The 23,989-nt window shown below is 38.3% G+C and overlaps 1 protein-coding gene across 3 annotated transcripts; it reads right to left on the bottom strand.

Annotated features, from left to right (window-relative positions):
- Window positions 1-324: 324 nt before the first annotated feature.
- dnaaf9 (dynein axonemal assembly factor 9) lies at window positions 325-23,683 on the bottom strand. 3 transcript variants are annotated; one of them, XM_080293786.1, is made up of 38 exons: window positions 23,479-23,683; window positions 22,569-22,648; window positions 22,302-22,427; window positions 22,090-22,214; window positions 21,720-21,816; window positions 21,442-21,548; window positions 21,262-21,339; window positions 19,666-19,767; window positions 19,227-19,282; window positions 18,976-19,111; window positions 18,425-18,506; window positions 18,231-18,267; window positions 18,053-18,137; window positions 17,889-17,965; window positions 17,739-17,783; window positions 17,036-17,081; window positions 16,821-16,932; window positions 16,504-16,574; window positions 16,327-16,374; window positions 16,143-16,233; window positions 15,945-16,045; window positions 15,587-15,730; window positions 15,266-15,345; window positions 15,049-15,150; window positions 13,712-13,829; window positions 13,424-13,512; window positions 13,212-13,337; window positions 12,887-13,012; window positions 10,018-10,055; window positions 8,732-8,867; window positions 8,298-8,384; window positions 7,529-7,635; window positions 7,197-7,271; window positions 6,199-6,386; window positions 6,023-6,088; window positions 5,319-5,412; window positions 4,962-5,111; window positions 325-2,902 (listed from the first exon to the last, which is right to left on the bottom strand). In XM_080293786.1, the coding sequence occupies exons 1-37, from the start codon at window positions 23,532-23,534 to the stop codon at window positions 5,005-5,007; spliced, it is 3,441 nt and encodes a 1,146-aa protein (XP_080149912.1). In that variant the 5' UTR covers window positions 23,535-23,683; the 3' UTR covers window positions 325-2,902; window positions 4,962-5,004. The 3 variants fall into 3 exon arrangements, with proteins under 3 accessions (XP_080149912.1, XP_026007240.2, XP_026007239.2); XM_026151455.2 differs by having other exon boundaries at window positions 4,993-5,111; XM_026151454.2 differs by having other exon boundaries at window positions 325-2,898; window positions 4,993-5,111; window positions 23,479-23,682.
- Window positions 23,684-23,989: the final 306 nt, after the last annotated feature.

Raw genomic sequence — 23,989 nt, 5'->3', positions numbered from 1 at the left:
TCTCTGTGCTATTCCAGCCGTCATTTCTCAAGTCCATCACAAATAAGTGTGCGACGTAACTCAGACCTTCAACCTCCTAAGACCTGAACTCTTTCATGGCATGCATTTTTATTTTTTTGCTATTTGGGACCTGATGAATGTAAAAACAAAGAACTATCTTTTTACCTGATGTAGTTTCGGAGAAGAGGATATCAGGCCCTTGTAGAGAAAAATTTAGTATTGTGGTCTAAACAACCCAAAATGTGATGTCCACATAGGTGGACGCCAGGTCCTAGAAGGTTAAATTCCTACATGTTGAATGAAATGATAAAGACAACAAACTCATTAAACTTATAAATATTTAATGTATTACGTGGTGCAATAAATACAACAATTAGTTAATAAAAGCATCAGTCACAGGAAGAAAAACAGAAGTTACAGTAGTTTTGTGCAAATGCAATTTGTTTTTGCTCACTTTCCGTGAACACTCTTAAAACAAGACGTGGAAGTCAGTTTGGCACTTTTAAAGTTGTTTTTTGCTTCCCATCACAATAAAAAAGTTATTTTTTCCCCCTTTCGCTTTGGACGGCCTGTATAGGGAAGAAAAAGATTGAGCCCTTTGCTGAGATCTAATTCTGCCATCATGAAATCAAATGTTTGCCAACTTGAATCGCAACTGTTCCTTAACATAAATTACAACATCCTCGTTTTGTATGCGGCCGTGCAGCCTGTTGCTATGTAGCTACAGACCCAAGACATTAACCACAACTTCACCTCCATCTTTTTCTTTAAAACTTGAGTTTGTAAGGGCAAATATGTAACCTCGGGCACAGAAATAATAATAACTACACCTGAAAGAACTCCTCGCCGTCTGTAAGGACTGAGGAGTGAAGAGCATGTGCTCAAATTTAACCTTCTCGGAACAGAACGCCTCAAACAATTAGTATCAACGGTCCCCGAGGCCTGAGAAATATTTGGTCAGTCAAAAATCCATTTGCGAGCTGCATTTTTTCTAATAAGCGCAAAAACACCATAAAAAGATCCACTTCCACTTTTAGAGGGTGGCCCCTTTTTTGAACACTGGAGCCAAACTAGAAAAGAACAGAAAAACCTTTAACACTGCATTATCACACTGCAGTATGAGAACGTCACATTTCCATCCTTCCCAAATAACCAATTAACACCAAACTTTGTTTTTTTGTCCTATAACTTCAGCTACAAAATAGCTAGTCTCCACATACAGGATGAAGACACCAGAGTGCTCAGTCTGCCAGAGAGCTACGTAGCAGTCACACTGAGAGGCTTGTGGAGGGCTCTCTGGGGGTCCCATGTGCAAGAAAGAAGGGACCACCCAACTTTAGTCACAAACTAAATCCTCCTTTTTGCTTATTTCATAGGGGTGGGGCATACTCTGATGCAAAGCTTTACATTTTTGTATCCCAGCTTGTGCTAGGCACGTATCCTAAAAACATATGAATGAAATTTTCTAGATCTTAAAAGAACTGAGACAAAAATGTACGTTTCATTTAAAAGACCAAATGAACTTGAACGAAAGACACAAAACAAATGTAAGTGTGAACATAAATCAGAGTTGCTGTGGTGCCCTGCCCCTTTTACACCATATTTTTGGTTTGTTAGTGAGAATACCTGAATTATCCTGAGCCAGCCAGCGGCCTCCCTGTGTGTGACCTTGACTACTTTACCCTCTGGCTTAGTAAAAACACATTGCTTTAAAGAACGACTCCATGGATTCCTTTCACCAACACTGCTGAAGGACAGATCCTCGCCTGACAACACCTCCTCCCCTGGTGAAAGGGAGAGGGATGGAGTTCTGAATGCAGCTTTAATCTCTGCTTTTCTTAGCTGTAGCCAAGGCACTGCTGGATCTGAGAAACCTGATGTGTCACAACTTATCAGATTCTCAAGTTAGTTTGTTTTTTCTACAAAAAATTTGCATCTGCTTTTGCTTTTTGAAGCTTGTGCGAAAGGAAATGTTTTGTTTTGCACCTTGAATGCTCAATTCACGGTCTTACAAAAATACTATTTGTTGCTTAGAGGTCATTCAAATTCTCAGCAGATATGTAAAATAAATGCGATTATTTTCTCTTTGCTGTACCAGTTTGGTGAAAGGCAATTGTGTCAGAATATATGTCGTGGTATATTCACGTGACATCTCAAACATGCAAAATAGTGTAGACACATTTGTAGCAGTAATTATAGCGTACACTGTTAGTAGTGCTTTCATTTAAAAGTCACAAACATCTTACATAACCCTCACTTCTTTAAGGACCACTTTATGATCTCTTAGCCAATTAAGGTTACAACATCTCTGCTCTTGGACATAAAGCAGCTTTCAAAATGGTCTCCCATACATATTCCCAACAACTATTTCACTGTCAGTCAAGGCAACTCTCTGCAGTATTACATAACTACAGAATGACGGCAACTGTTGTTGCAAACAGACGGCTTAGAGTGCATCTCTGAAACGCTAAAAAGAACATCCAGCTTAAACGATAGTTATCATTTTGTCACCAGAGGATTTAAGTTATATATTATCCCACTCCATTAAAAGAAGCACTGTAATCTGTGTGCATTTTGTTGTCCGTCATTTGTAAGCAGAGGTAATACCCCCCTGCCTCCCCTCCAAGGGGCATTTAATGTTGCACCAAACCCTTGACTTGTTTTGTGAGCACTTGAAAGTGAGTGAAAATCAGAGACTGAGAATTTAGCAGCTCATTTGTTTCCTCAGTTATGTCCTTAAAGAGCTTTTTGAGGGTACTGTAAGTAGAATATATAAAAAGACAAAGAACAATTGCACTTCTTCATAGAATAAAAGAGAAGAACATCAGGAGAGGAGCTAATGGAATGACTAACTTGGGGTGAGCTCCTCCCTTCCTTGTGAGCCCCCCTTTTTTCTGGCTATCTGGAACATGTCAGAGCAACACATGTTAGAAGATGTACTTCACCGCTAGGTTATGTGCTATTTTAAAACTACGCATGATCGCTCCACACCTAGCACACCTAAGACTATATGGCTTGTTCAGGTCAAAGTGGATGGATGGGGCTAGCAGTGCTGGATCACTTAAATCTGCACAGACAGAGAGGTCACCTGGGGAAAAAAACCCAAAACTTGCTAATGATGTAATCACACTGTTTTTGTCTGAAAAGGAAAAAAGCACCGTCAGACAGTTATCCAAAATATGAATTATGAAGGGTACCCATAACACACTGAGGTCTCCACTGATCTAAAAATATGTTTTTAAAGGAGATTATAACAGCAAATGTTCACCTCACTAGCAAGCGTGCCCTCCATTTGAGGAAACTTGATTGTAGACTTGAAACGTAGACTGAACAGAAACATTTTTCCTCACTTATCCGTAAATCTCAAAGTTCTCACTGATTACAGACATTTTTTTGGTACAGCAGCCACTGCAATATATCATGCAATTATAGCTGCAGCAGTATTTCTTAAAAGCATATTAGTGTATTGGATTGCACTAATATACTACACTGCTAACCCCATAATGAATGAAAGCCACTGAATCTCCAGATACTGAAGCAGGGTTCCTACACATTCTGCACCTCAAAATTTCATCTTTTTGACGCAGTTATACTGAAATACTTGTTCAGTATAAATATTATAGATTAGTGGCTCTTTAAATATGCAGCTGTCGCAGCTTTTCCCAGAGAAATGACTGCCTATTAAACACATTTTCTTACAGGTCACAGAATTTCCAAACCTGTGTAGGAACCCTGATAAAAGGAAGACGTGCATAAAACATTAGTGTGACACACAATCGCAGAGCAAACAGTGGAATAACTCATTTAAACAAGACTGTTCTCTGCAACATCACACCACTGATACAAAGCCTTATACCTTTTACTAATCACTTTACTCATGTTAACCCTAATCTAGCCAATATTTAATAAAGCAGTATTTTCCCCCACTTTATTTCATTTTCCCTGTCCTCCCCAAATGCTGCCACTCAAAAGAATCAGGGGGATGTGTGAATTTTCAGCAAATAGTGGCATAATGAATGATCCACTTCTGGCTGTCTAAACTTTTTGTTTATCATGTGCTGGTGTAAACTAACTAACATTACAACAAACAGAACACAGGGCTATGATGAAGTTTGTGGAGGACCTCGGTAACCCCAGTAATTCAATATGTTTCATGACAGCCTCAGCTGTTTTACAACACTTTGCTGCTGGAATTGAAATCTGGTTAATTGCACTTTCATAAGATTCCCTTGACATGTCTTAAAATAAAGCACTGGGACGGTCTATAGCTATGCGATTAATGGCATCATTCATCAGTTGTCTGTTGCCAACAGGCTGTCCAATGTTTACAGCTCAATGATCAAGTCTTCCTCTGCTGCTGTGTGGCTTACAGACAAGCTAACAGGTGGACCATGGATTGGGTGACAACAGAGGAGGAGCGATTCTTGAGAAACCCCACCAGGGAGCCCACCAGAATCACACGGCTATCCACGCCTGCCCAGAAATAGAGGCATTAATTTGCCAACTGCGATAAACAGAAACGCACAAGGAGTGTGTGGCCCTTCCCTTCAATTGTGAAAGTCGCATAGCTTGCAGACTCAGTGGTATAATCATACTGGTTTAAAGGTGGAGATTTGTGTGGTGCTTGTTCTGATTTGTCTACAGCTGTGAGCAAATTGCATCTCTTGACAAACATGTCTTAATCTAAATTAGCTACCATAACAATGAAACCCAACTCACCAAAGTGCTAATGCTAGCGTAGTCTACAGCATGGCAAACAGCCATACAATTACATAACCACCTTTTCATTGATGATTGAAGGCTCCAAATAAGAAATAAAATGATAAAGTAAATAAGAAAGGACTTCCAGCAGAAGCGGCTTGTGAAGATACATGATGTGTGACCACACACTGACTGCTCTAGTGGAGTGTTCAGCACATATCCCCTTTGCCCTCCCTTACCCCCCACAGTGGTTCCCTTACAAGGTAAATACGACAGATGGAGTGAACATACACGAAGATTCTATCACGGCTCAAAGAGGTCGGGCTGTCCCTGCGACTCCAGCTGACAGTTGAATTGCTCTATCTCCTTGTTGGCCTCAGCGATATACTCTTTAATGAATTCCTCCATGTCTAGGGTAGCAGCAATGTAAGGAAAACTGCAACACATGCACTCCACACAGCAGTATATAAAGATGCATCTCAGTATTTTTCACTGTTCTTCTGTGTCAAAATCTCAGTCAGTCAAATCAAACTGACTCATGACTATTTCAGACTTTTGTTCTCAAGCCTTAATGACAGGGACATACAGTTTTACAGTAACCCTTGTGAAAAGGATACTGGGATGGAAGTTTGTTTTATCTCCAAAGATGTCAACATATTGGTAACCATTGTAGAAGTAGCCTGGTGGAAGAGGTTCCAAATGTCTGGTCATCTAAACAGAAACATACGATATCAGGTTCAGTCAAGATTATTGATAAAAGCCACAAGTCCCTCATCTAGCCCAATATTTAAGAATTAGCAAAACCTGATAAATAAAGAACAGACCACAAAAAAGAACAATGGCACCCATATTTAACATCAGTTAGAAAACTGTCTCTATCAGCAAATGTTAATGGTAACCTTGGGAGATTTTTGTGCATTCATTGTTTATCAGATGTGTGTATAATCCTTTGATTTCATAGATGTGGTTAGTGCATCCTAATTTGTAAAATGTTTTGATTTTATTTAGAAACTTCAAACAAATCAAACTCCAAAGATGAGCAATGATTTTGTTCTGGAAACAAAAAACTGGTAAACATGAAATTCTGTAAAAAATATCTAAACGTGAACACACTGGCATGTATGTAGATCAAAAAAAAAAAGAGGGCGTGCTTTCATCTTTAGTTTCTACAGTCTGCAGCATATGTGTCAAAGTACTCCTGCCTTTGAGTATTTCTGCTTGTTTAGAGCCTTTTATGAAATATTATGTATTGCATGACAATTATCATCAATTATACCTATAGTCCCTATAGTTCTGAGCATGTTAGAAAGTGGAGACTCACGTGGATGCTCTTGATTTCTTGTGGTGAAAGGGTACTTTTGGTCTTCTTAGTTTTCTTTGCCTGCTTCTGTAAACGTAAAAAAAAACAAAGAAAGAAACAACACGTTATTTTTTTAAAACCTGACTGATGTTGTGTGATAACATGGCTATACATGAGTGTCAGTGTTCAGTGTCTACCTGCTTGGCGCACAGTCTTAACCAGTCCTTCAGTCCATCCTCAGTGAGACCAACACCATCAAAGAATAGGAAACAGGAGGTGTTGGTCTCTTTGGGACCCTGACTCAGAGGGTCACTGTTGTCTTCAGGGACAATTCTCAGGTTCCCACTCAGTGCATTGTAGCTCACTTCCATCAGCTGGTCTGAGTCTGGAGGTTTCACAGATGAAGCAGCTCAGATTTGAGTCTCAGTAAAGTTCACACCTTGTCTAACACCTGCTACAGCAGCTTCATATGTTACCAGCATGCTGTTGGTGGAGTGTTAATGTTTTAACATCCATACAGGGCTTCTGTTCCCAAAACGGCTCACAGAACCCGTGTGTACAAAACCAGATAAAAGCAAGATAAATACGTCCCACTTCAACAATATGTGTTGGATGTATATCAGCTAAATCGAAAAACTCAAACAAAATAACTACATGGATGTAAATGATACACTACCCAATAGGCAGCTACTAAAATATACATTAAGGGAAAGTCGGAGTCTCAGACACCACACTGGTTTCATACTCTATCTTCCCAACTATACAAATATATTCACACTCGCTGAACATCTCCTCACAGGCACCTGCACTTTCTCCTCATGCAACAACTCTACACACGTCTTAAAATAAAAAATAACAAAAAGAGTGAGAAAATTATGTGAAGCAAACCAAACTAGTGGAATATGGGCTGAGTTCTAAGCACCAGACACCAGAGCAACAACCAAGCAAAATTCCTACCGTCAGGAGCTTCTTTCCTGCCTTGAGAGAAACCTTTTGTCTAATGATTCCCCAAACTGGGAAATGCAAATGTAGATTAAAATATTTCCCAAGGAAAGAAGTCACATTTGTTTTTTGTCATGTTTTTCATAAGCAAGTTCTTCAAAGTAGGATCTGAAATTTTTAAAAGTTAGCAGAAGTATATTGCAAATATATTTTATAAAGAGTAAAATCAAAGGGAAAAATATGTGAATCCTACCAGAAAATCTGACTTTTCCCCAAACATTGTACATATTTCCTTGGAAGGGGCTTGGCCGTAGCGATGACTTGATTGCTGCAGAAAAACAATGCGAGTTTGATCATTTAGTATTGTCGAGCAAATTATGTAAAGTGAAAATTTCCTAGAAAGCAAGTTTGTGACAAGACTCTAAAGCCATCCTTTGGGAGTACAGATGACTTCAAAGCAACGGCTGATAATTACTTCAACACCTCCATATTCGGAGGGAAGGCAGCTCATGTAATCACAACCAAATCCTTCCATCTCATATCTAGAGAGTCTGTCACGAGGCAGGGGGCTTCTTTCCATCTCACCTTTACAGTGGGTGACAAATAGAGGCCTCTCTAGGGGCCGGTTAAAAGCCACGCGCTGCTGGGTGAGGACCAGAGTCCCAGAACCAGAGCAGAAGCGCCCTTTGCACCTGGAACACAGAACACGTGAAAGTTAAATCTAGACCAAGCCAAATGTTTGTGCTACATTTTGTCTTTGGCTGGAAAGCTGTTTACTCAACCAGCTGCTCACAGTGAAGAGGCCAGTGTATGTGATTTGCTGCTAAAATGCAAGACAAATTTCTAAATGCAGATTCTTTTAACAGCAGGTATAAACAAAACAAACATTTCTCGCTCCTTGATATGAGGGCATCTAAGAAGAATCCCAAACACACCCCAATATACACAAACTGTACAAATTAAAGGCTGAAGATGAGCAAATTAAAACGGGCCACACTCTGGCCAGATACTGTGTATGATCTGAGAGGAGGATTTAGCAGCAGTTCATATTAGGCTGAGCATTGAGGCATGAAGACTGGCTGGACATAGTCCAAAGGAAAAGAGACCCCTCTGTGTATATGGCAACTGCATGGCCAACAGCTTGTTACTGTGCTGCCAGGAGGCAACTGGTGATAGAACACGAGATGCCCTGAGGGGCTTCATGCCAATCAGCTGCCGATACACACACCACTGTAGCTGAGCAGCAATTAAACTGCAGGGAGGCAGGACTGAGGAAAGCCGAAGCAGGAATCAATCTGTCATTCAGCAGCCAAGAGGTTGTGTGTTGACACAGGAGGACATATGGGTGCCTTACCATCCAGGGTAGAGGACGTAACGGGCTCTCAGCATCTGTGGCTCATTGAAGCTGCTCTCAGACAATATCAGATTCATATCTTCATCCCTAATTAGGGAGAAAAATAATAATAAAAAATAGATATTTAACATCTAATATTCTACTGTACCAGTAATCGGTCTGTAAGTGTTTGCATTTTGAACACCAAATGTGACAAAGGAGTACTTTGATCTGTAGCAGACTGTCAATCACAACGATAAAATATTAAGTATAGAATGCATTGGGGAGTGTTCATTACACATTCAGGAGTTAAGTGAGCCGTGCTCTGACCCAGAAGATTTAAACATAGACTCAGAGAGTGGAATAAAATGTAGCCTAGAGTGAATATTTTAGGCAAAGATAAAAGCAGTGAAATGACTGTTTGCAGCATTGATCATGATTCTGTGGGCGCCTACCTGGTGACAGCTCCTCTCTCTGCCAGTATGAAGGCAGCAGTGGGGTTGGCAGAGCGTACCAACTGCTGAACATGCTGCATGAGAGGGTGCTTCTTCTCTGCTGTCAGCCCAGTGAACACCACTGTACTCACAATACCTGACATACAACAAGGCACAAAAAAAGAATGAAAATTCCACAAGAAAATGGATCACTTTCCCAAAAAATACAGAATCTCCTCAGTTTTGTCCCTGCTGAAATACCGTATTTCACACTACATTTAATTTATTGTCCATACCACTGCTTTTTTTCTGCCTGAAAGCAGAATATGCATTTTGATCAACTCACATGAGCTGACTGATATAAAAGGGAACGACATATTTTTTCCCTTCACAGTTCCATGTTTTTCCTCCGCACTGCCCCAAATTAGGATCCAGTAACAAAGATGGGAAATATGATGACAGTAAACCCAAAAATGTGAAAATTCTCACTTGAGAATGTGAAATGGAAAGTAAACCATCTCAAACATACAGTAATGTTTGCACCAATGAGGTGTGAAACGTTTTTATAGCTCCTACTGTATGTAACAACATCTCTAAAAAACATTATTTAAAACTTACTATGTCACAAAATAATCTGTATTAGTATTGTTGCTATTTTTACCTCCATCACTAAGTTGTACTTACAAAACACTTTAATTAAATGAAATTGTTTTATTTATATAGTGCCAAATCACAACAGCATTCATCTGAAGGCGCTTTAGGTTGTAAAGAAAAGATACTACAAAAAACAGAGAAAACCCCAACAATCAAAAGACCCCCTATGAGCAAGCACTTGGTGACACTGGGAAGGAAAAACTACCTGTCACCTAGGCAACAAGAGCCTTTTATGTCCATTAAGTGGTGATGTGTCAGCTAGAAAGTGATGCACAACGAGCATATCGTTTTATATAAATGGTGCTTAAGAACTAAAAGTTTTTACCTCCATATTTATTATAAAGCATCTTACATGTACTAGAAAGTGTTGACTTATGAAATATGATGCTCTTTACCTTAGAGTTGCTGACATGTAAAAGAGCATCATATTTCATAAGTCAACACTTTCTAGTACAAACAATACAAAACTTTGGTTAATTGATAAATGGTCTGTAACAATTTATAATGCAGCTACAGGCCGATAAAGAAGAGTCTAGCTTTGCTGCAAACAAAAGAAAATTCTAACTATCTATCGACATGGTCCTTCCTCAGCATTAAACATACTGTGCTGCTGGACAGGTGAATGAAAGTGCAGTGAAACAGACTAGACTAACCTTGGCTGAGCTGCTCCAACAGCTTAGGAAAAGCAAACCTAAAAAACAAAATGACAAGAAGAAATGAGAGAGGAGAACTATAGTTAAATATTAAACATATTCTAGAAACTACCTAATGCAAATTTTATTTTTGACTGAGACGCTTACTGCTTGCACTATAGGTTCCATACTCAACAACACACAAGAGGTGTATTTAAATGTATTCACTTTTCTGCCCTCTTTATTTTGCCCATGTCCTGTGTCACCACATCATCCTTAATAAGAGCTCTATTTCTGACTAATGAATGCATACCAGCGTTGAGCAGCAATAAACAGACTAATTCCACATTGTGGGCCTTGGCCATAATGTATGACATCAGGACTTTGACTGGCAATGGACCAATGGAACATCTTTCTGTAATTTAATTAATTAAAATTCATTGTAACAATGTATCCGGAGTTTTCATATCGATCTGTGTTATACACCACTTTCTGAAGTCTCCTTACAACCACTACCCTTCTTTGGGAGCCTGCAGGCTTGGGGATCAGCAGTTTGAAAGGCATTTATCTTTCCTGTCCTGACGTAATGAACTGTCTGCATCCATCACAAAGAATAGATCATGACTGACTGATGAGCTTCGCTGAGGGGGGTTGCTGGCCACACATGTGGATCTGGGGGATTAAAGGGCTATGCTGAAGCGGGTGACAGGCAGGTCAGACCTAAGCTGGGCTAACCGTATCCAATTAGCGCCATAGTAGGGGTCCACAGACCTCCATACAATCTGTGGCAACAGACAGGGACAGGAGGCTTGATGAAGATGCCTCAATTGGAAAAGTCACTGCTAACTGCATTGTTAGCTAAATTCTTATTACACATTTTCCACTCCTGAACTAAGTAGGTACTGTGTTTAACTGAAAAGGTCATCACTGCATGATTAATGCATGCAATTCAAGACATATTTCATAAGCCTAGCTTGTGACACAAGCATGGACCATTTTTAGAATTTTGCTCATGCACATCTCCACAGTGGACACAAACAACATCTAACTGAAGTACAGACTTTAAGATTTACTTTAAGGGGTTTACCAAAGTTTTATATATAGTCCCAGATTTTCATAGACTCAGATTTAGGTGCACAACTGACTGACAGGCACTTTCATGGTCATGAGAGGCCTAATCGCTCATTAATTCATGACAAATGAAACAAATAAAATATCTGGAACTGATTCAGTTTTGAACTTGTAGCTGGTAACTGTTCACTGCAACTCTCAGCACGAGGTCCAAAGAGATATTTGCAAGAGGACAGACTCATAAGGTTTAAAATAAAAAATAAAGCTATAAGAGACATAACAAACACTTTAAAAATGGCAAAATTACAATCTGGTGTATTCTTATAAAGAACGAAAGCATTGACCAGCTCAGCAACAACAAAAGACATGAAAGAAAACAGAAGACAACTAAAGTCCATGATTACATAATTCATCACATGGTTCAGACCCCTCACAACACCTCACAACTCAATAACACTCACGAGGAGGCAGACATGCTACTGATAAAGTCTATGATCCAGAGATGCCTTCCTGAATGTAATTACAGTGGATTCATAAAAAGGTGCAAACCACTGGTTACACTCAAGAAGCCCTTAACAGAAAAATTCTTTGGACAGGTGAAACCAGCATTAACCTGTATCAGAATGATGGGAAGACAAAACTGTGGAGCAGGAGAGAAACAGCTCATGACCGGAAACATACCACATCATGTGTCAAACATGGTGGAGACAATATTATAACATGGGCCTTTGGAATTAAGTCTCTAGTGAATGGATAATGACCCAAAGCATGCTATAAAACAAATCAAGACTTTCCTGAATATAATGATGAAAAACAATTACGGTATTCAAAACAGTAAAATTTGTGCAATTACTTTTCAGCCTCTGAAAATGGGTTTTTTTTTTTTTTGCATAAAAATGACTTTAATTCCTAACCAGTACATGGAATTTATATGTGTAGTTAACATTTGTCAAGCTTAATACCCAGAATCTAGTTACTATAGCTTAACTAACAAAGGATGTGTTATATAACGTCTATTGATTTTTTTAAATGAAAGTTCTGATGAAGACAGATGATGGCACAAGTTTTCAAAGCATGCAAAGACTACACCCTTTAGACTGGCCTTGTGTGTATGAAAGCATCAGGGGCTTGGTCAAGCTTGGCCTGCTTTGGAAAAACAGCCTATCAACCGGAGTAGTATGCCATATTGTGTTGAGCTGCTCAGTAAATCTATGACAGTGAGAAGCTCTGTAAACTCCATCTAAAGCCTGTAACAAAAGGAGAGTGAGATTAAATGTAGAGCTGATCCTCTCTGTAAAAAGGGACCCAGCCTTGAGTTTTAATAGCTAAAAGTGTCATGTAACCTTTTCATGGAAACCTCCAGCACTTTAACAATTTATGAGCATCTCCTGTCTGTAATTATCTGGCCTGTCCATATGTTGCTTGAAAATATACCTAAGTGAAACTCTTAATACTGGTGCGTTTGACCTCACTGAAACTCTTAAACTTTGCACAACAAACTGAAATGTGTGTCATTTCAGAAATAATCTTCGTTGGTAGCAAATTACTTTATTGCACATCTGCTCATGTGCTAGAAAAATCTATGGTGGACACACGTGTTTCAGGAAACTAAGCACACAGAGAGGTGAATGGCAAACTATACAACAAAAGTAATATACAATTTTTCATCGTTAACCTGGATCAATGAATTGACTTTAACTGCTGTGAAACTGAGCTGACTGCACTTTCAGAGTCATGGTGATTTACTTACCACTAGTTACTATAATCCAAAATTGTTTTATATCTTAAAAATAGCAGAGAGAAATATCTCAAATCGTACCTGTGCTCGATAAAGGAGGTGAGAGGGTTCACACAGGCAGTAACTGCACCAATTGTGAAGCATGCCTGAACAACTGGGTCAGGATGGAAGAGCACAGCCTGGACCACATCTAGAACATCTGTATATCTGTAAGTAGGAACATTCACAAATGTAAACAATATTGATCTATTCTATACTCAACATCCTGCATGTTTTAATAGTTTCATATTCTAAGCTCTTTTATATTAGATGAATACATCTTTAATATTAAAAAGGTACAAGTCTTATGACTGGTCTGCTTTAGGTCTAAAGCACAAATTAGTCTTAACTGCTAATTTTTTCTTACCCCGGTGTGAGCACCAACAGACGGGGTTTGCCTCTTGTACCTCTTTGGCTCTCCAAGAAGCTGGACAAATACTTTTGGAGATGAGAAGCTGAGAAACTTTCCGGAGCAGGCTCATAAACCACCCACCTGTGAGTGTAATGATTGAAAAACTTGTGTATATTTGGTTGTGTTATAAGTCTGGTATTTACTATGTTATTTGAGAAATGTTGTACCTTTCACATTTGTGGTTTAGCTGGACTGAGAAGTTGCAAAGTATCTTCTTATGGCTTCCTGGCAGTCCAGTGATGATGGTGATGACAACCTTTTCACACATTAAAAAAGCCCACATCAGATATTCATTAAATCAGCTTTATTATAATTAAACTAGGTGCTAGATAAGAAAGCAATCAGAAAATGATTTACTATGTCTACAATCTTTAAAGAGAGAGAGAGAGAGAGAGAGAGAGAGAGAGAGAGGGAGAGAGAGAAGGATTCACTGCATCCTAAGACAACATACTCACCTTGTCTCCCTGACAAGGGGGTATATTCCTAAGCTCTGCAGAGGGAAAGAGCATCCCCAGGTGGTCATACATAATGGGCTCTTGACCAATGCTACTAAGAGCAAAATGCTGAAGAAACCTGGTACAGGCCAGAATACAGGAATCAGTGAACAGAAATGTGGTTGACACAGACCGACATGCCTAGACAAACCTATGATTGCATTTACTGTATTGTGTTTACATGCCATTACTGTCTAAAGAAAACAGCAATTGAAATTACACTGATAATACAAAATAACACTATGGACAGTGAGTATTATGGAACAACGCACAGGACGCTTATTTTGGGTGCAAATGCTTAACACTAGAACTGCGAATGGGGTCATTTTGAACCCTTGGCATTTTAAAAATCATGTAACTCTGTTACATTTCTATTCAACAACTAAAACATTTTGGGATTTGTGGGCTCAAAATGTAAAAAACTATATGATCACTAGAACTGCAGAGGACATTACTTTGACCCCATAGAAATTAATCCAAAACCACTACTGCAGCACACTGAGTTGGCTAGCAACACGACTGTTTACACACATTTTAATATGAAAGCTGCTATAACACGAGCAAAAGCTTGCTCGATGTGATCGGTAAATTAATATATAGTAGAATGTAGTTAGGTAAAAGTTGAGTGCCCGGGTGGGTTTGCTGGCTGTTCTGAAGAGCAAGGGAACTGTAACTGAGCTGAGCAGAGTCCAAGTAAAGAGTGAAATCCAGCAGTTTCAGTTCCTTAGTTTATTTTTATGTTTATTAGTTTACTCTAATTTGAATTTTAACTTTACAACCTGTAATGAAACAATCTAAATAGATTATAAAACAAATAAAAACCTTCTTTAATACTTAAAGTTTGAGAAATTAGATGATAATTAACAACTTAACTTCTTCAAGAAGTTAATTATTTGCCATCAATGCTGTTGTGGCAGGACGAGGTCAAAATGACGCCTCCTGGTGGTTTTGAGGACTTTGGGATTCTGGCAGTTCTAGTTTTGAAGCAGCTGGAGTTTTAATTATACGGGCTAACAAACAAAACAATGCAAAATAAGTGCTTTATGCATGTTTTGGCTCTAGCTATGCAGACTGGGGGAAAAGAATGCATTTCTTATTTTGGCTCTTTGATCATATATACTCTGTGTCAGCATAACAGACCTAAGAAGTGTAGATGGTCAACACTGATTGAAACAGTGCAACACAGGCTTAAAAGCTATTTTGGGAGTGCATACTCATGATTAAGCAACACCTAGCATCAGGTTTTACTACTTGTTTGATCCAGTTCTGGAGCACTCTGTTGCTACGTGTGTACTAACATTTCCTGTCCTGGCAGCTGACAGTATGAAGTCTTCAGGCTGCCTCTGCGTTTGGCCATTGGTGGCTCCTGACTGTCGTGCAGCTTCTGCAGCTTGGTGTGCCTGAAAGAGGAAAACAGAATGTCTACCCTGAAACAAATCTACTTATCTGTCTACCTACTCAAATGATCATACTTCACAATAGCTGAAACTGGCAAAGCAAGCACTGTTTGCTTACATATTTTTCTGGTTCCACGTCAGGTTGTCTTGGTCCAAGAATTGCAGAGCGAGTCCAGAGCTTTTCCACACAGACAAAACCTACAAAAATAAGATAACAGGTTTATACAAGTACAACTGTGGCTTTAATGGGAATAATATAAAGAGAAAGGGGGCTAAAACACATTTTAGTATATAGTAGACAAATAAATAATGACATTCTTGTGCCAACAAGAGAAGTGTTAATTGGATATTCTTAATAATTAATTAAAATGATAAATTCACCAGAAAAAACAAACAAACTTAATGGACAAACTTGCTAATGAGATTTTACCCCTCTCACCTTAGAGTAGAAGGCCCTCTGGCTCTTAGACCTTGGAAGTAGAGCAAAGACCAGACACCTATCAGAGCTGTGGAGAGGGAATGGAAGGTGGGGGAGCAAGCTGTCCTCATACTCTACAAACAGAGAAGCCACAGTGCTGTAGTCCTGGTGATAAAACAACACACAAAACACAAGAAGTAGGAATGAGAAATCCAATATAATATGTTTTATCATACTTTTACATGGAAGGTACTGAAACTCTGAATTTTAACTGTTAAACAGATGTTGCACAGAAATATATAGGTGTGTAAAGATGAACTACCATATGAGAGCTAAAAATGTAGCTCTCATATGATAAAACGAGTAGTTTTATGCATACCGGATTGTAAAACTTGACTTTGTTGATGTGATCCTTGGAAATAGTGATGCTTCCATATTGAGAATGGATAAACAGTCCCTCAGAAAAGAAAATTATCTTTCCTGAAATCAAAATTTGAATAAAACACATTTTGAATGATTGCAGGAAAATCAAAATAGAAAATGCTAAATTCCTCCCAGGTTTTTCAACAATGCTCACCTTCTTCAGGAGCTGAGAGGTGGCTGCTGGACAACACATATGCAGCATCTGCTGCAGTCAGAACTTTTCCCAAACAAGTACCATCGTCATCCTGTTTAAAACAAATAATGTAGATCATCAGGTTGTACATGAAGGACTTAGACAAGCAACCTGTAGTGCTATGAGCAGAGGCTTTGGAACCTACCTTAGTGAGCTGCTGAGCTTGTTCAGACTGCTTGACATCAGATTCCATCTGAAAACAAAATGACAATAAAAAATCAAAAGTCAAAGAAAATGCTATGTTTATATCACAGATTCAGCATAGGTCTGTCAGATTACTTCAAATATTGGTCCTGATTTCTACATTCAGTACCACACATACCAGCCAGCAGGCGTAGCGAGGCACTGTTGCAGTCAAGATGGTGTAGCAGCTGTCTGAGGACACAGTGCCATCTACAGGAGAAGAACCAGACATGTTTAACGTGGGGAAACAAAAAACAAGCCAAAGAATGACAAACACAAGATGTACAACAAACACAACCCATGGCACGGAAAATAAGATATCTTTGTACTACTGTGATGACTGTAGATGACTTTCAGCTTTTTATGTTTGCAGTGGATTTGTAATGTTAATTATGTATATCAAACTTCCTTTGCAGATTGAATCAGCAATCCATTCAAATCTAATCTGCACTGTACCTCTCTGTTGAATGTTGATACTGGACTCCAAGAAGGATTCAGAGAAGACTACAGATCCCAGTTCCCCCCTGTCCCACTGCAGGTCTGGGATGTCATGGACAATCAGGGAAGCCTTAAGGAACATAGAATTATTGCAAATGTAGAACATTGTGTACACAAATAATTTTATCAAAAACCTTTGATCAAACAAGTTATAATGTGCTTCTCTAACTTACTGTTTTTATTACGTAGTGGCTGTCTTCATTAGTGAGAGGAATTATCCTGAAAACAAATAAGAAAAAAAGTTTTAAGAAAGCATCAATTTGGGATATAGTTTTCAGATAACACAATGAAAACACTGTTCACTGACTTCCCCATATTTGAATGCTTAAACAGAGGTTCGGGGCAATACTTCAAAATGTTCACTATCATCGTGATCTATATTGCAAAAAAAGGGCTGTAACGATAATCCATAACACTGACCTACTTCCTGATAATATTCTAAAACTGTTATTTAAAGGAGATGGAGAACACAATTTGAGGGGGAGTTAAATTCAAATAATTTTTGTGGGTTTTTTTGCATCTCTGTATTTGGAGTAAAGCTGTGGAACAGACTGAGTGATGAACTGAAGCAAAGTCCAAAAGCAAGGTACAATGAGGAAGAAGGGCTTTTATTGGGTGTTCCCACCCACAACTTAACCTATATGTGTGTACATGTGCATGTATACGTATGTGCATAATTTGGCAAAAGAAGGATTTATGTTAGGACAGAACATAAAAAGGAAGTAAAGAGCTGACTATTAGTTACTAAATATGTTAAATTATTTACTGATTATTATTTTCCTCATGTTTTTGTCCTTTTGTTTGTATTTCTGTATATCTACAAATCTTTGTATATTAAGCCACAAGCAAATTTGAGAACGTGCAGATAACACCCACATTCCTTGCTTATTCACTGCTTGAATGGTGAATTCACATTTGGACCTGTAGAGAGCAAACACAAGAGCAAAGGGATATAACATATACTTTAAACCTTTGATCAAGGTCTGACACAGTTGATGATTGAAAAAAAAAGTAATCAATTGCTACCTGAGAAAACTGCGATACTGGCTTAAATTCATCGAGTCCAATGACATCAGAAAGGTGTTCTCAGCCACATCCTTAGCCTACAAAGGATTACACAGTGAACAACTGTATATGCTAGAGTACATGCTGTAAAGCCAATGCTAAAATCTGTGTACTTTTTCTCTAACCTTGGTAGCGCTGGTGGTACAGGAGTAGCATTTGATTCCCGACAGAACTGCTTGAATGGCAGCTGAATAAATCTGTGACAAAACTCTGAAGAAAAAGAAAAGTTTTCGTTAGATATTCTCAAACGTTTGACACCCAACAGCTTAAAGGGAAATGAAAGATTAAAAATTAAACACTTACAAGACGTCTGTCTTCTTTTGCTCTGTGTTCTGATTTCCTGTGAAAAATACAAGGGGAAAATGTTATTACTGCTTTAACTATGGGTTAATATATCATATATTGCAGTCTCTGAAGTACTAAGGACAACAAAGTAAATATAAGATGTTCTAAATATGCAACAGATGAATAGACACAAGTCACACAATAAACTTCACCAAGATATGGGTTGTGGGTAGTCCCAAAGAAATAGGTCCGAGCGCAGGCTAGAGGTCCTTTGGGAGCCACACACTGGAGAATCTAATGGGGTAAAAGGTGTTTTTTATGAATGACATGAACAGCAGAACGTTCCCACTTTACAAACAACACAAGTAACAATATTGAGACCCAGAATTTGCAAACTGACCTACATCTCTTATTTACAGGAGGACATATTAACAGACTTAAGTGCTCCAGATGACTTATCAAAATGCTGCCCAGTAGATGGTGCTGCAGCTAATTTTTTCTCTTTTAATTGAGTAATTTGTTTTATAGCACATTCATTAGAAGTGGAAAAAAATCCACTCCATTTGAAATAGTGGAGTCTTAACAGAGGTCTTTGAACCTAATAATCACTTTGGCATTTGTCCAGTCATTACCAAATGTTTTATAGTAATGGGTGTAGATGTAGGGTTATATTATTTATTGATGATTTAAATGTCTGCTTCGTACTTGCTCTCTGCTCTACCCCAGAGAAGTTATTATCCTTCACTATGCTGCTGTTCCTCACCATGTGTCTGGCTGCAGAACCTTGAGGCCCTGTGTTGCGGACCTGATGACTCTCTGAGGGAAAGTTGAATAAATAGTTCTCCAGATCTTCTAAGGCAGAGTGTTTCCCAAACAACACATAGGGCTGCTGGCATTTACTGAAATAAAGAAATGTTTCACTGAGAAAAGGTGTGTGTTTATTTCATTCCATGCCAACAAGACCACAGATAAACATCATTTCAATAGTTACACACGAGTGAATACAAAGAATACCTTTTATCTGTGATTTTTCTTGAGATCAGTCCATGAAGGTAATAGGAACGGAATGCCTGCAGATTGTTGAGAATACACTTTATGCTCATACAGGTACACTCTACTTCTGTTAGACTGATAAAACCCCCTGCTGTCTGCAAATACTCTTTGCATTTGTTATAAACTGCATAACATTTGTGCAGACAATCTTTTTTCAGCTGCTACTCTTTGCAACAGAACTGGCAACAAAGTCTGATTAGTCATTCAATATTATGACTAATTATTATGACAATATTAAATAATATTTAATATTATTTATCTTTTCACTGTGTAAAAAAAGCAGTTGATGTCTCTTTTTTGGAAAAAGTATATCCAGAAAAAAATCAGAACAATTTAAATTACTCCAAATATCACACAGCAGTTATTCTAGTTTTGTGAGGATATGAAGGCATAAATGTACCTCCCCTGCTTGTGCTTCAGAGAGCTCCAAGATAGAAAGATGACTTTCCAGGTCCATGCCCGAGAAGAAGCCATTCCACTGTTTCTCAAAGTTGACCAGGTCCTAAAACAAAACCAACAGCACTCAGGTAATACGACATATCTCTTTACATACAGTACCGTGGAGTCCCTCATTCCTCTGTTTTTCTTGGAAAATGGGAAATAGGTGCAGGGATTTAATAAAACATAGTTTCTAGAATTCTAATGAGCTTGAAAGTCAATATTTGGTATGACCAGCTTTATTATTCAAAACAGCATAAACTCTCTTAAACAAGCTTTCCTATAATATGCTAAAGTAATCTTCAGCAATAGTCCTCAGGATTCTTGAAGGAAAGACTATTGTCCTGTTTCTCTGTCAAAATGATCCCACTGCATCAATAATGTTGAGGTCCAGAATTTGGGGAGGCCAATACATGAGTGATAATTTTCCAGTGTGTGGTTTTCTACCCAGTTATGCTTTCTTAGGATTATTCACGTCCTGAATAATAAAACTGTCACCAAGCTGTCATCTAGACACTTTCTAAATGTTAATGCATGGCGGATCAAAATCTACCTGTGCTTTTCTGCATTCATAACATGATCAGTTTTGGTAAGATCCCAACACCACTGGCTGACATTCAGTGCTAAACCATGACAGGGGTTCCAGATGTTTTTACAGATAGTTGTAGAAACTCACTGTTGTCAATCTCGCTCTACATACAGTATAGACAACAATTTTAACCAACAATTTCATTTGTACTCATCACATATAAGAACTGTTGACACCGTTTTTCAGTCTAGGTCTTGCACATTTTATGAGTTTTTGACAGCCACTCTTCAATCAAGATAATTTCTGATGAGGTTTCAGTGAACACTAGATGGATCAACTAAAGGACTGGATTCATCTGTCAGGTCCTGTGTCAGGTATTTGCTGATATGACTTTCAAATACTGTTCATTTGCCATAGATAGTTTTTTAGACCTACCATTTCTTCTTTTGTCCTCTACTTGTCCAGTATCCGCATTTTGTAAGTGACAATGTCCCCAGTTAATACGTCTTTGGCTAATAGCGCTGTAGGAATCACTTTGTTGGATCAAAAAATTTTTTTTTGCTTGTCAATCTGATATTTTTTTATATTTTTTGTAGATTCAGTTATGGAAATCAGCACAAATTATGTGTTCCCATGATAGGCTGTTAGTGAAAAAGTGGCTAAAGATACAATTGGAAATTGAATTGGTGGTTATTAATTGAACTGAAAAAGTGAAAAAGCAGCCAATGTCAAGAAAAAACCTTTGAATGATTGCTGAAGACCACGTCAGCAATTACAAGAAAGTCTAGCAAAATACAGATTTAAACCATTTCACAGTACTGTGCTTACTATGACTTGTAGTTACCAAATAATGATTTATATATTAATGGCTAGTCCAAAAAAAAAGATTCCTAATAGCGGCACTGGATTTTTGGCAATTTAAAAAAAACTTCAGATGTCAGATGATGAAGTACTGTAGGCCTTGCCACTAAAAGTAACAAGAAACTTTCAAATTTGGTAAAGCTGACAGAAAATTAAACTCATTGTTACCTCTGTGAGGAGATTATCCAGCGACACTGGGTCGAGTCTGTTGTAAACCTGCCACAGATTCTCACTCATGTCCATTAGCTGCATAAGTAGAGATACATAAAACAAACAAACAAACAAACAGAAGCATAGGATCCTAAGAACTTTCTACATATTGTAGTTTCTTTTGCTGTTAGGCTTTACCTTGTATTTCATGGTAAAAAAGCTTCCTCCACCAATGCCTTCCAGAGCAAAAGCTTGAAGCAGAGGCCATTTTTCCACCATAAACATATCGAACTTCTGGATTTGTCCTAAAATTAACAGAAACTAAGTTTAACTAGGTTTTGTTAATTGGGAGGTCTCATTTCAGAAGTAGATAAAACTAACACAACAACATGAATTACAGTTTAAGAAGACATTTTAATTTCTTTGAAAGACACAAGTAGTAAATGATGGGGAAATTAAAATGTAAAAACATGTACCTTGCGAGCTGTAAGGTACTCCAATGTGATAACAGTCCTGCACCATTGCAACAAAACTGGAGATTTTAAATTCTTCTGCTGCTTCTTCATCTTCATACTGCAAGTGGAAGGAAAAAACGACAGTAAATGTAAGCTTTAGAATAGAATAACAGAATTACAAACACTGCTACAAAGAAACACATTTTAAAGGAAAATCCTCTTTATGTCATTGATGACAATAAATGCGCTATCATTGTGCAGTCAATGAGTTAAACATGCAACCTGTTAAACCTAAGTACTTCTTAATTAATCGACTAAACAGGAACTGTAATAAAGTGAGAGGTATAGTTTTTTTTCTCCTTCTTCTTCTTATTTATCTATTTATTTTTACCTCTGTTTCTGTCATGCAGTACAGGTGTAGGTTTCTCCAGTGGGACACATAGGGCAACAGGTAACTGTAGTTCAGTGGGTTGCAGTACAGGTGAACACAGTCCACCTTAATCAGCAGGATTACATCTGACACAAGGACAAGTGATGTGTCAACGCTGATAAAAACTAAAGCATGCACAAAAATATGACATGCATATGGAGACCCACACTCACCATCCAGCATTTCTTCAGGAAATTCCTCAAGGCCATGCTCCAGATTCACCTGGTTTTGTTCATATAGTCCATAGAACAAGTATTTTGCCAGCTCAGTGCACCCCTCATTATATCTGCTATCAATTCCTAAAATAGAGAAAAATACAATAAATAAAGTTTATGGCTTTGGAGTGTCCAGAGAAAATATTCAAGTCACTTTCTATTCTGCTTAACAAACTTTGTTTTAGCCTTAACAACTGACACATCAAAGTTTCTGACTTAACATACCGAGAGAGCACAGGATGCCATCAGGAATGGCAGTGCCACTTCCACAGAGCAGAGCCTGAACTTGACGCAGACGACAGCAACTGAAAAGCATGATAAAAAACAACAACCCATAAATAAGTACAAAGTCATGGCTTTCATGGTTATTGATGATGCATTTTAGATAGAAAAGTAATTCTTCTTTTTGGAAAGATAGAGCTTTTGTTATGCCAAATTTACGGAAGCTAATGAAGTTGCATGTAATTGGCAATTTGAGCCCATTTAATTGCAGACTGATATCAGACTGACTGTTGTGTGGCTTTCCTGACAGTATGCTTGATAATCTCATTTTGTGGCAAAAATAAAAAATAAAATAAGATAAAAACAAAGCGATAAATTACAATATACGTTATTGCAATATTCAGTATATCGCAAAACGTTAAAAATCGCCACAATATGCTACCGTGAGTAGTATTGTCGTGTTGTGGGGTGTCTGGTGAGTCCTACCTCTAGAAATAATATAGCTGTAACACAGGTTCACCTAATAAAACACTCAATAGTATCAAGCATTAACTTATTTAATAGGATTCGCTTAGATAATTTTAGAATTCTTCGTTTACTACGCTGTTAAAATTGTAACAACATAAACTGCCTCCACTGGGATGCATTGAATGAGAAATCCCCGGCAGGGGATAGCAAAACTATTATGCAGCTTGACCAGATGTTTTTATTAATAAAAAATATAAACTTCAGCTGGTTTGAAACGTTGATAATGTGGGCATTACTATACGCTATTCAGTCAAAATTAATAACGATAAATGGCGTTGATACGTCGACTAGTAACGGAGAGTGGTTCTGTCTAACGTTAGCTACGTTAGCATGGCAGCTACGGTGAAGCATTTTCTAACAAAACACAACTCGATTCAAACATCACCTCACGGCTGGGTTGATTCCAGAGAATTTCCCGTTAACTTTCCTTATACTTGACATTGTAATTGTTGTCACCGTTCACACAAAACCGACAAAGCGTTGCGTATTTTTCCGTATCGGGCCGTGTAACTACATTTTCTTCTCCATCACCCTGGAGAGTGTCTACAGAAGATAGCATAGCAACGGAGCGAACGATTTCAATAACTGGGGGGGTTACTAAACCAGCATATAAGTACTTCCGGGCAAACTTTACAATATAAGATTATGATTTGATTTACTCCCGACACAGTTTTATAGTATTTCGCGTCGTGTCGGACACACCAATCCATTATAAGAAATAAAATTTTCGGGTTTTAACAGACGATGCCCCCGTTGTCACGTCTTAGTACGGTCTTGTTTTGGGCCGTTTTGACAGCAGCTGGCAGTTTCACCCAGCTTCTAGTGATGCTGCAATCCTTCTGCGATCACGTACGGGGGAAAACAGCTGCATACTGTAGTGTGTCTTTATTCTAACG

Source organism: Astatotilapia calliptera, chromosome 19 (assembly GCF_964374335.1).
Source record: "Astatotilapia calliptera chromosome 19, fAstCal68.1, whole genome shotgun sequence".
Lineage (NCBI taxonomy): Eukaryota > Metazoa > Chordata > Actinopteri > Cichliformes > Cichlidae > Astatotilapia > Astatotilapia calliptera.
This window is presented reverse-complemented; position numbering and strand designations above follow the sequence as displayed.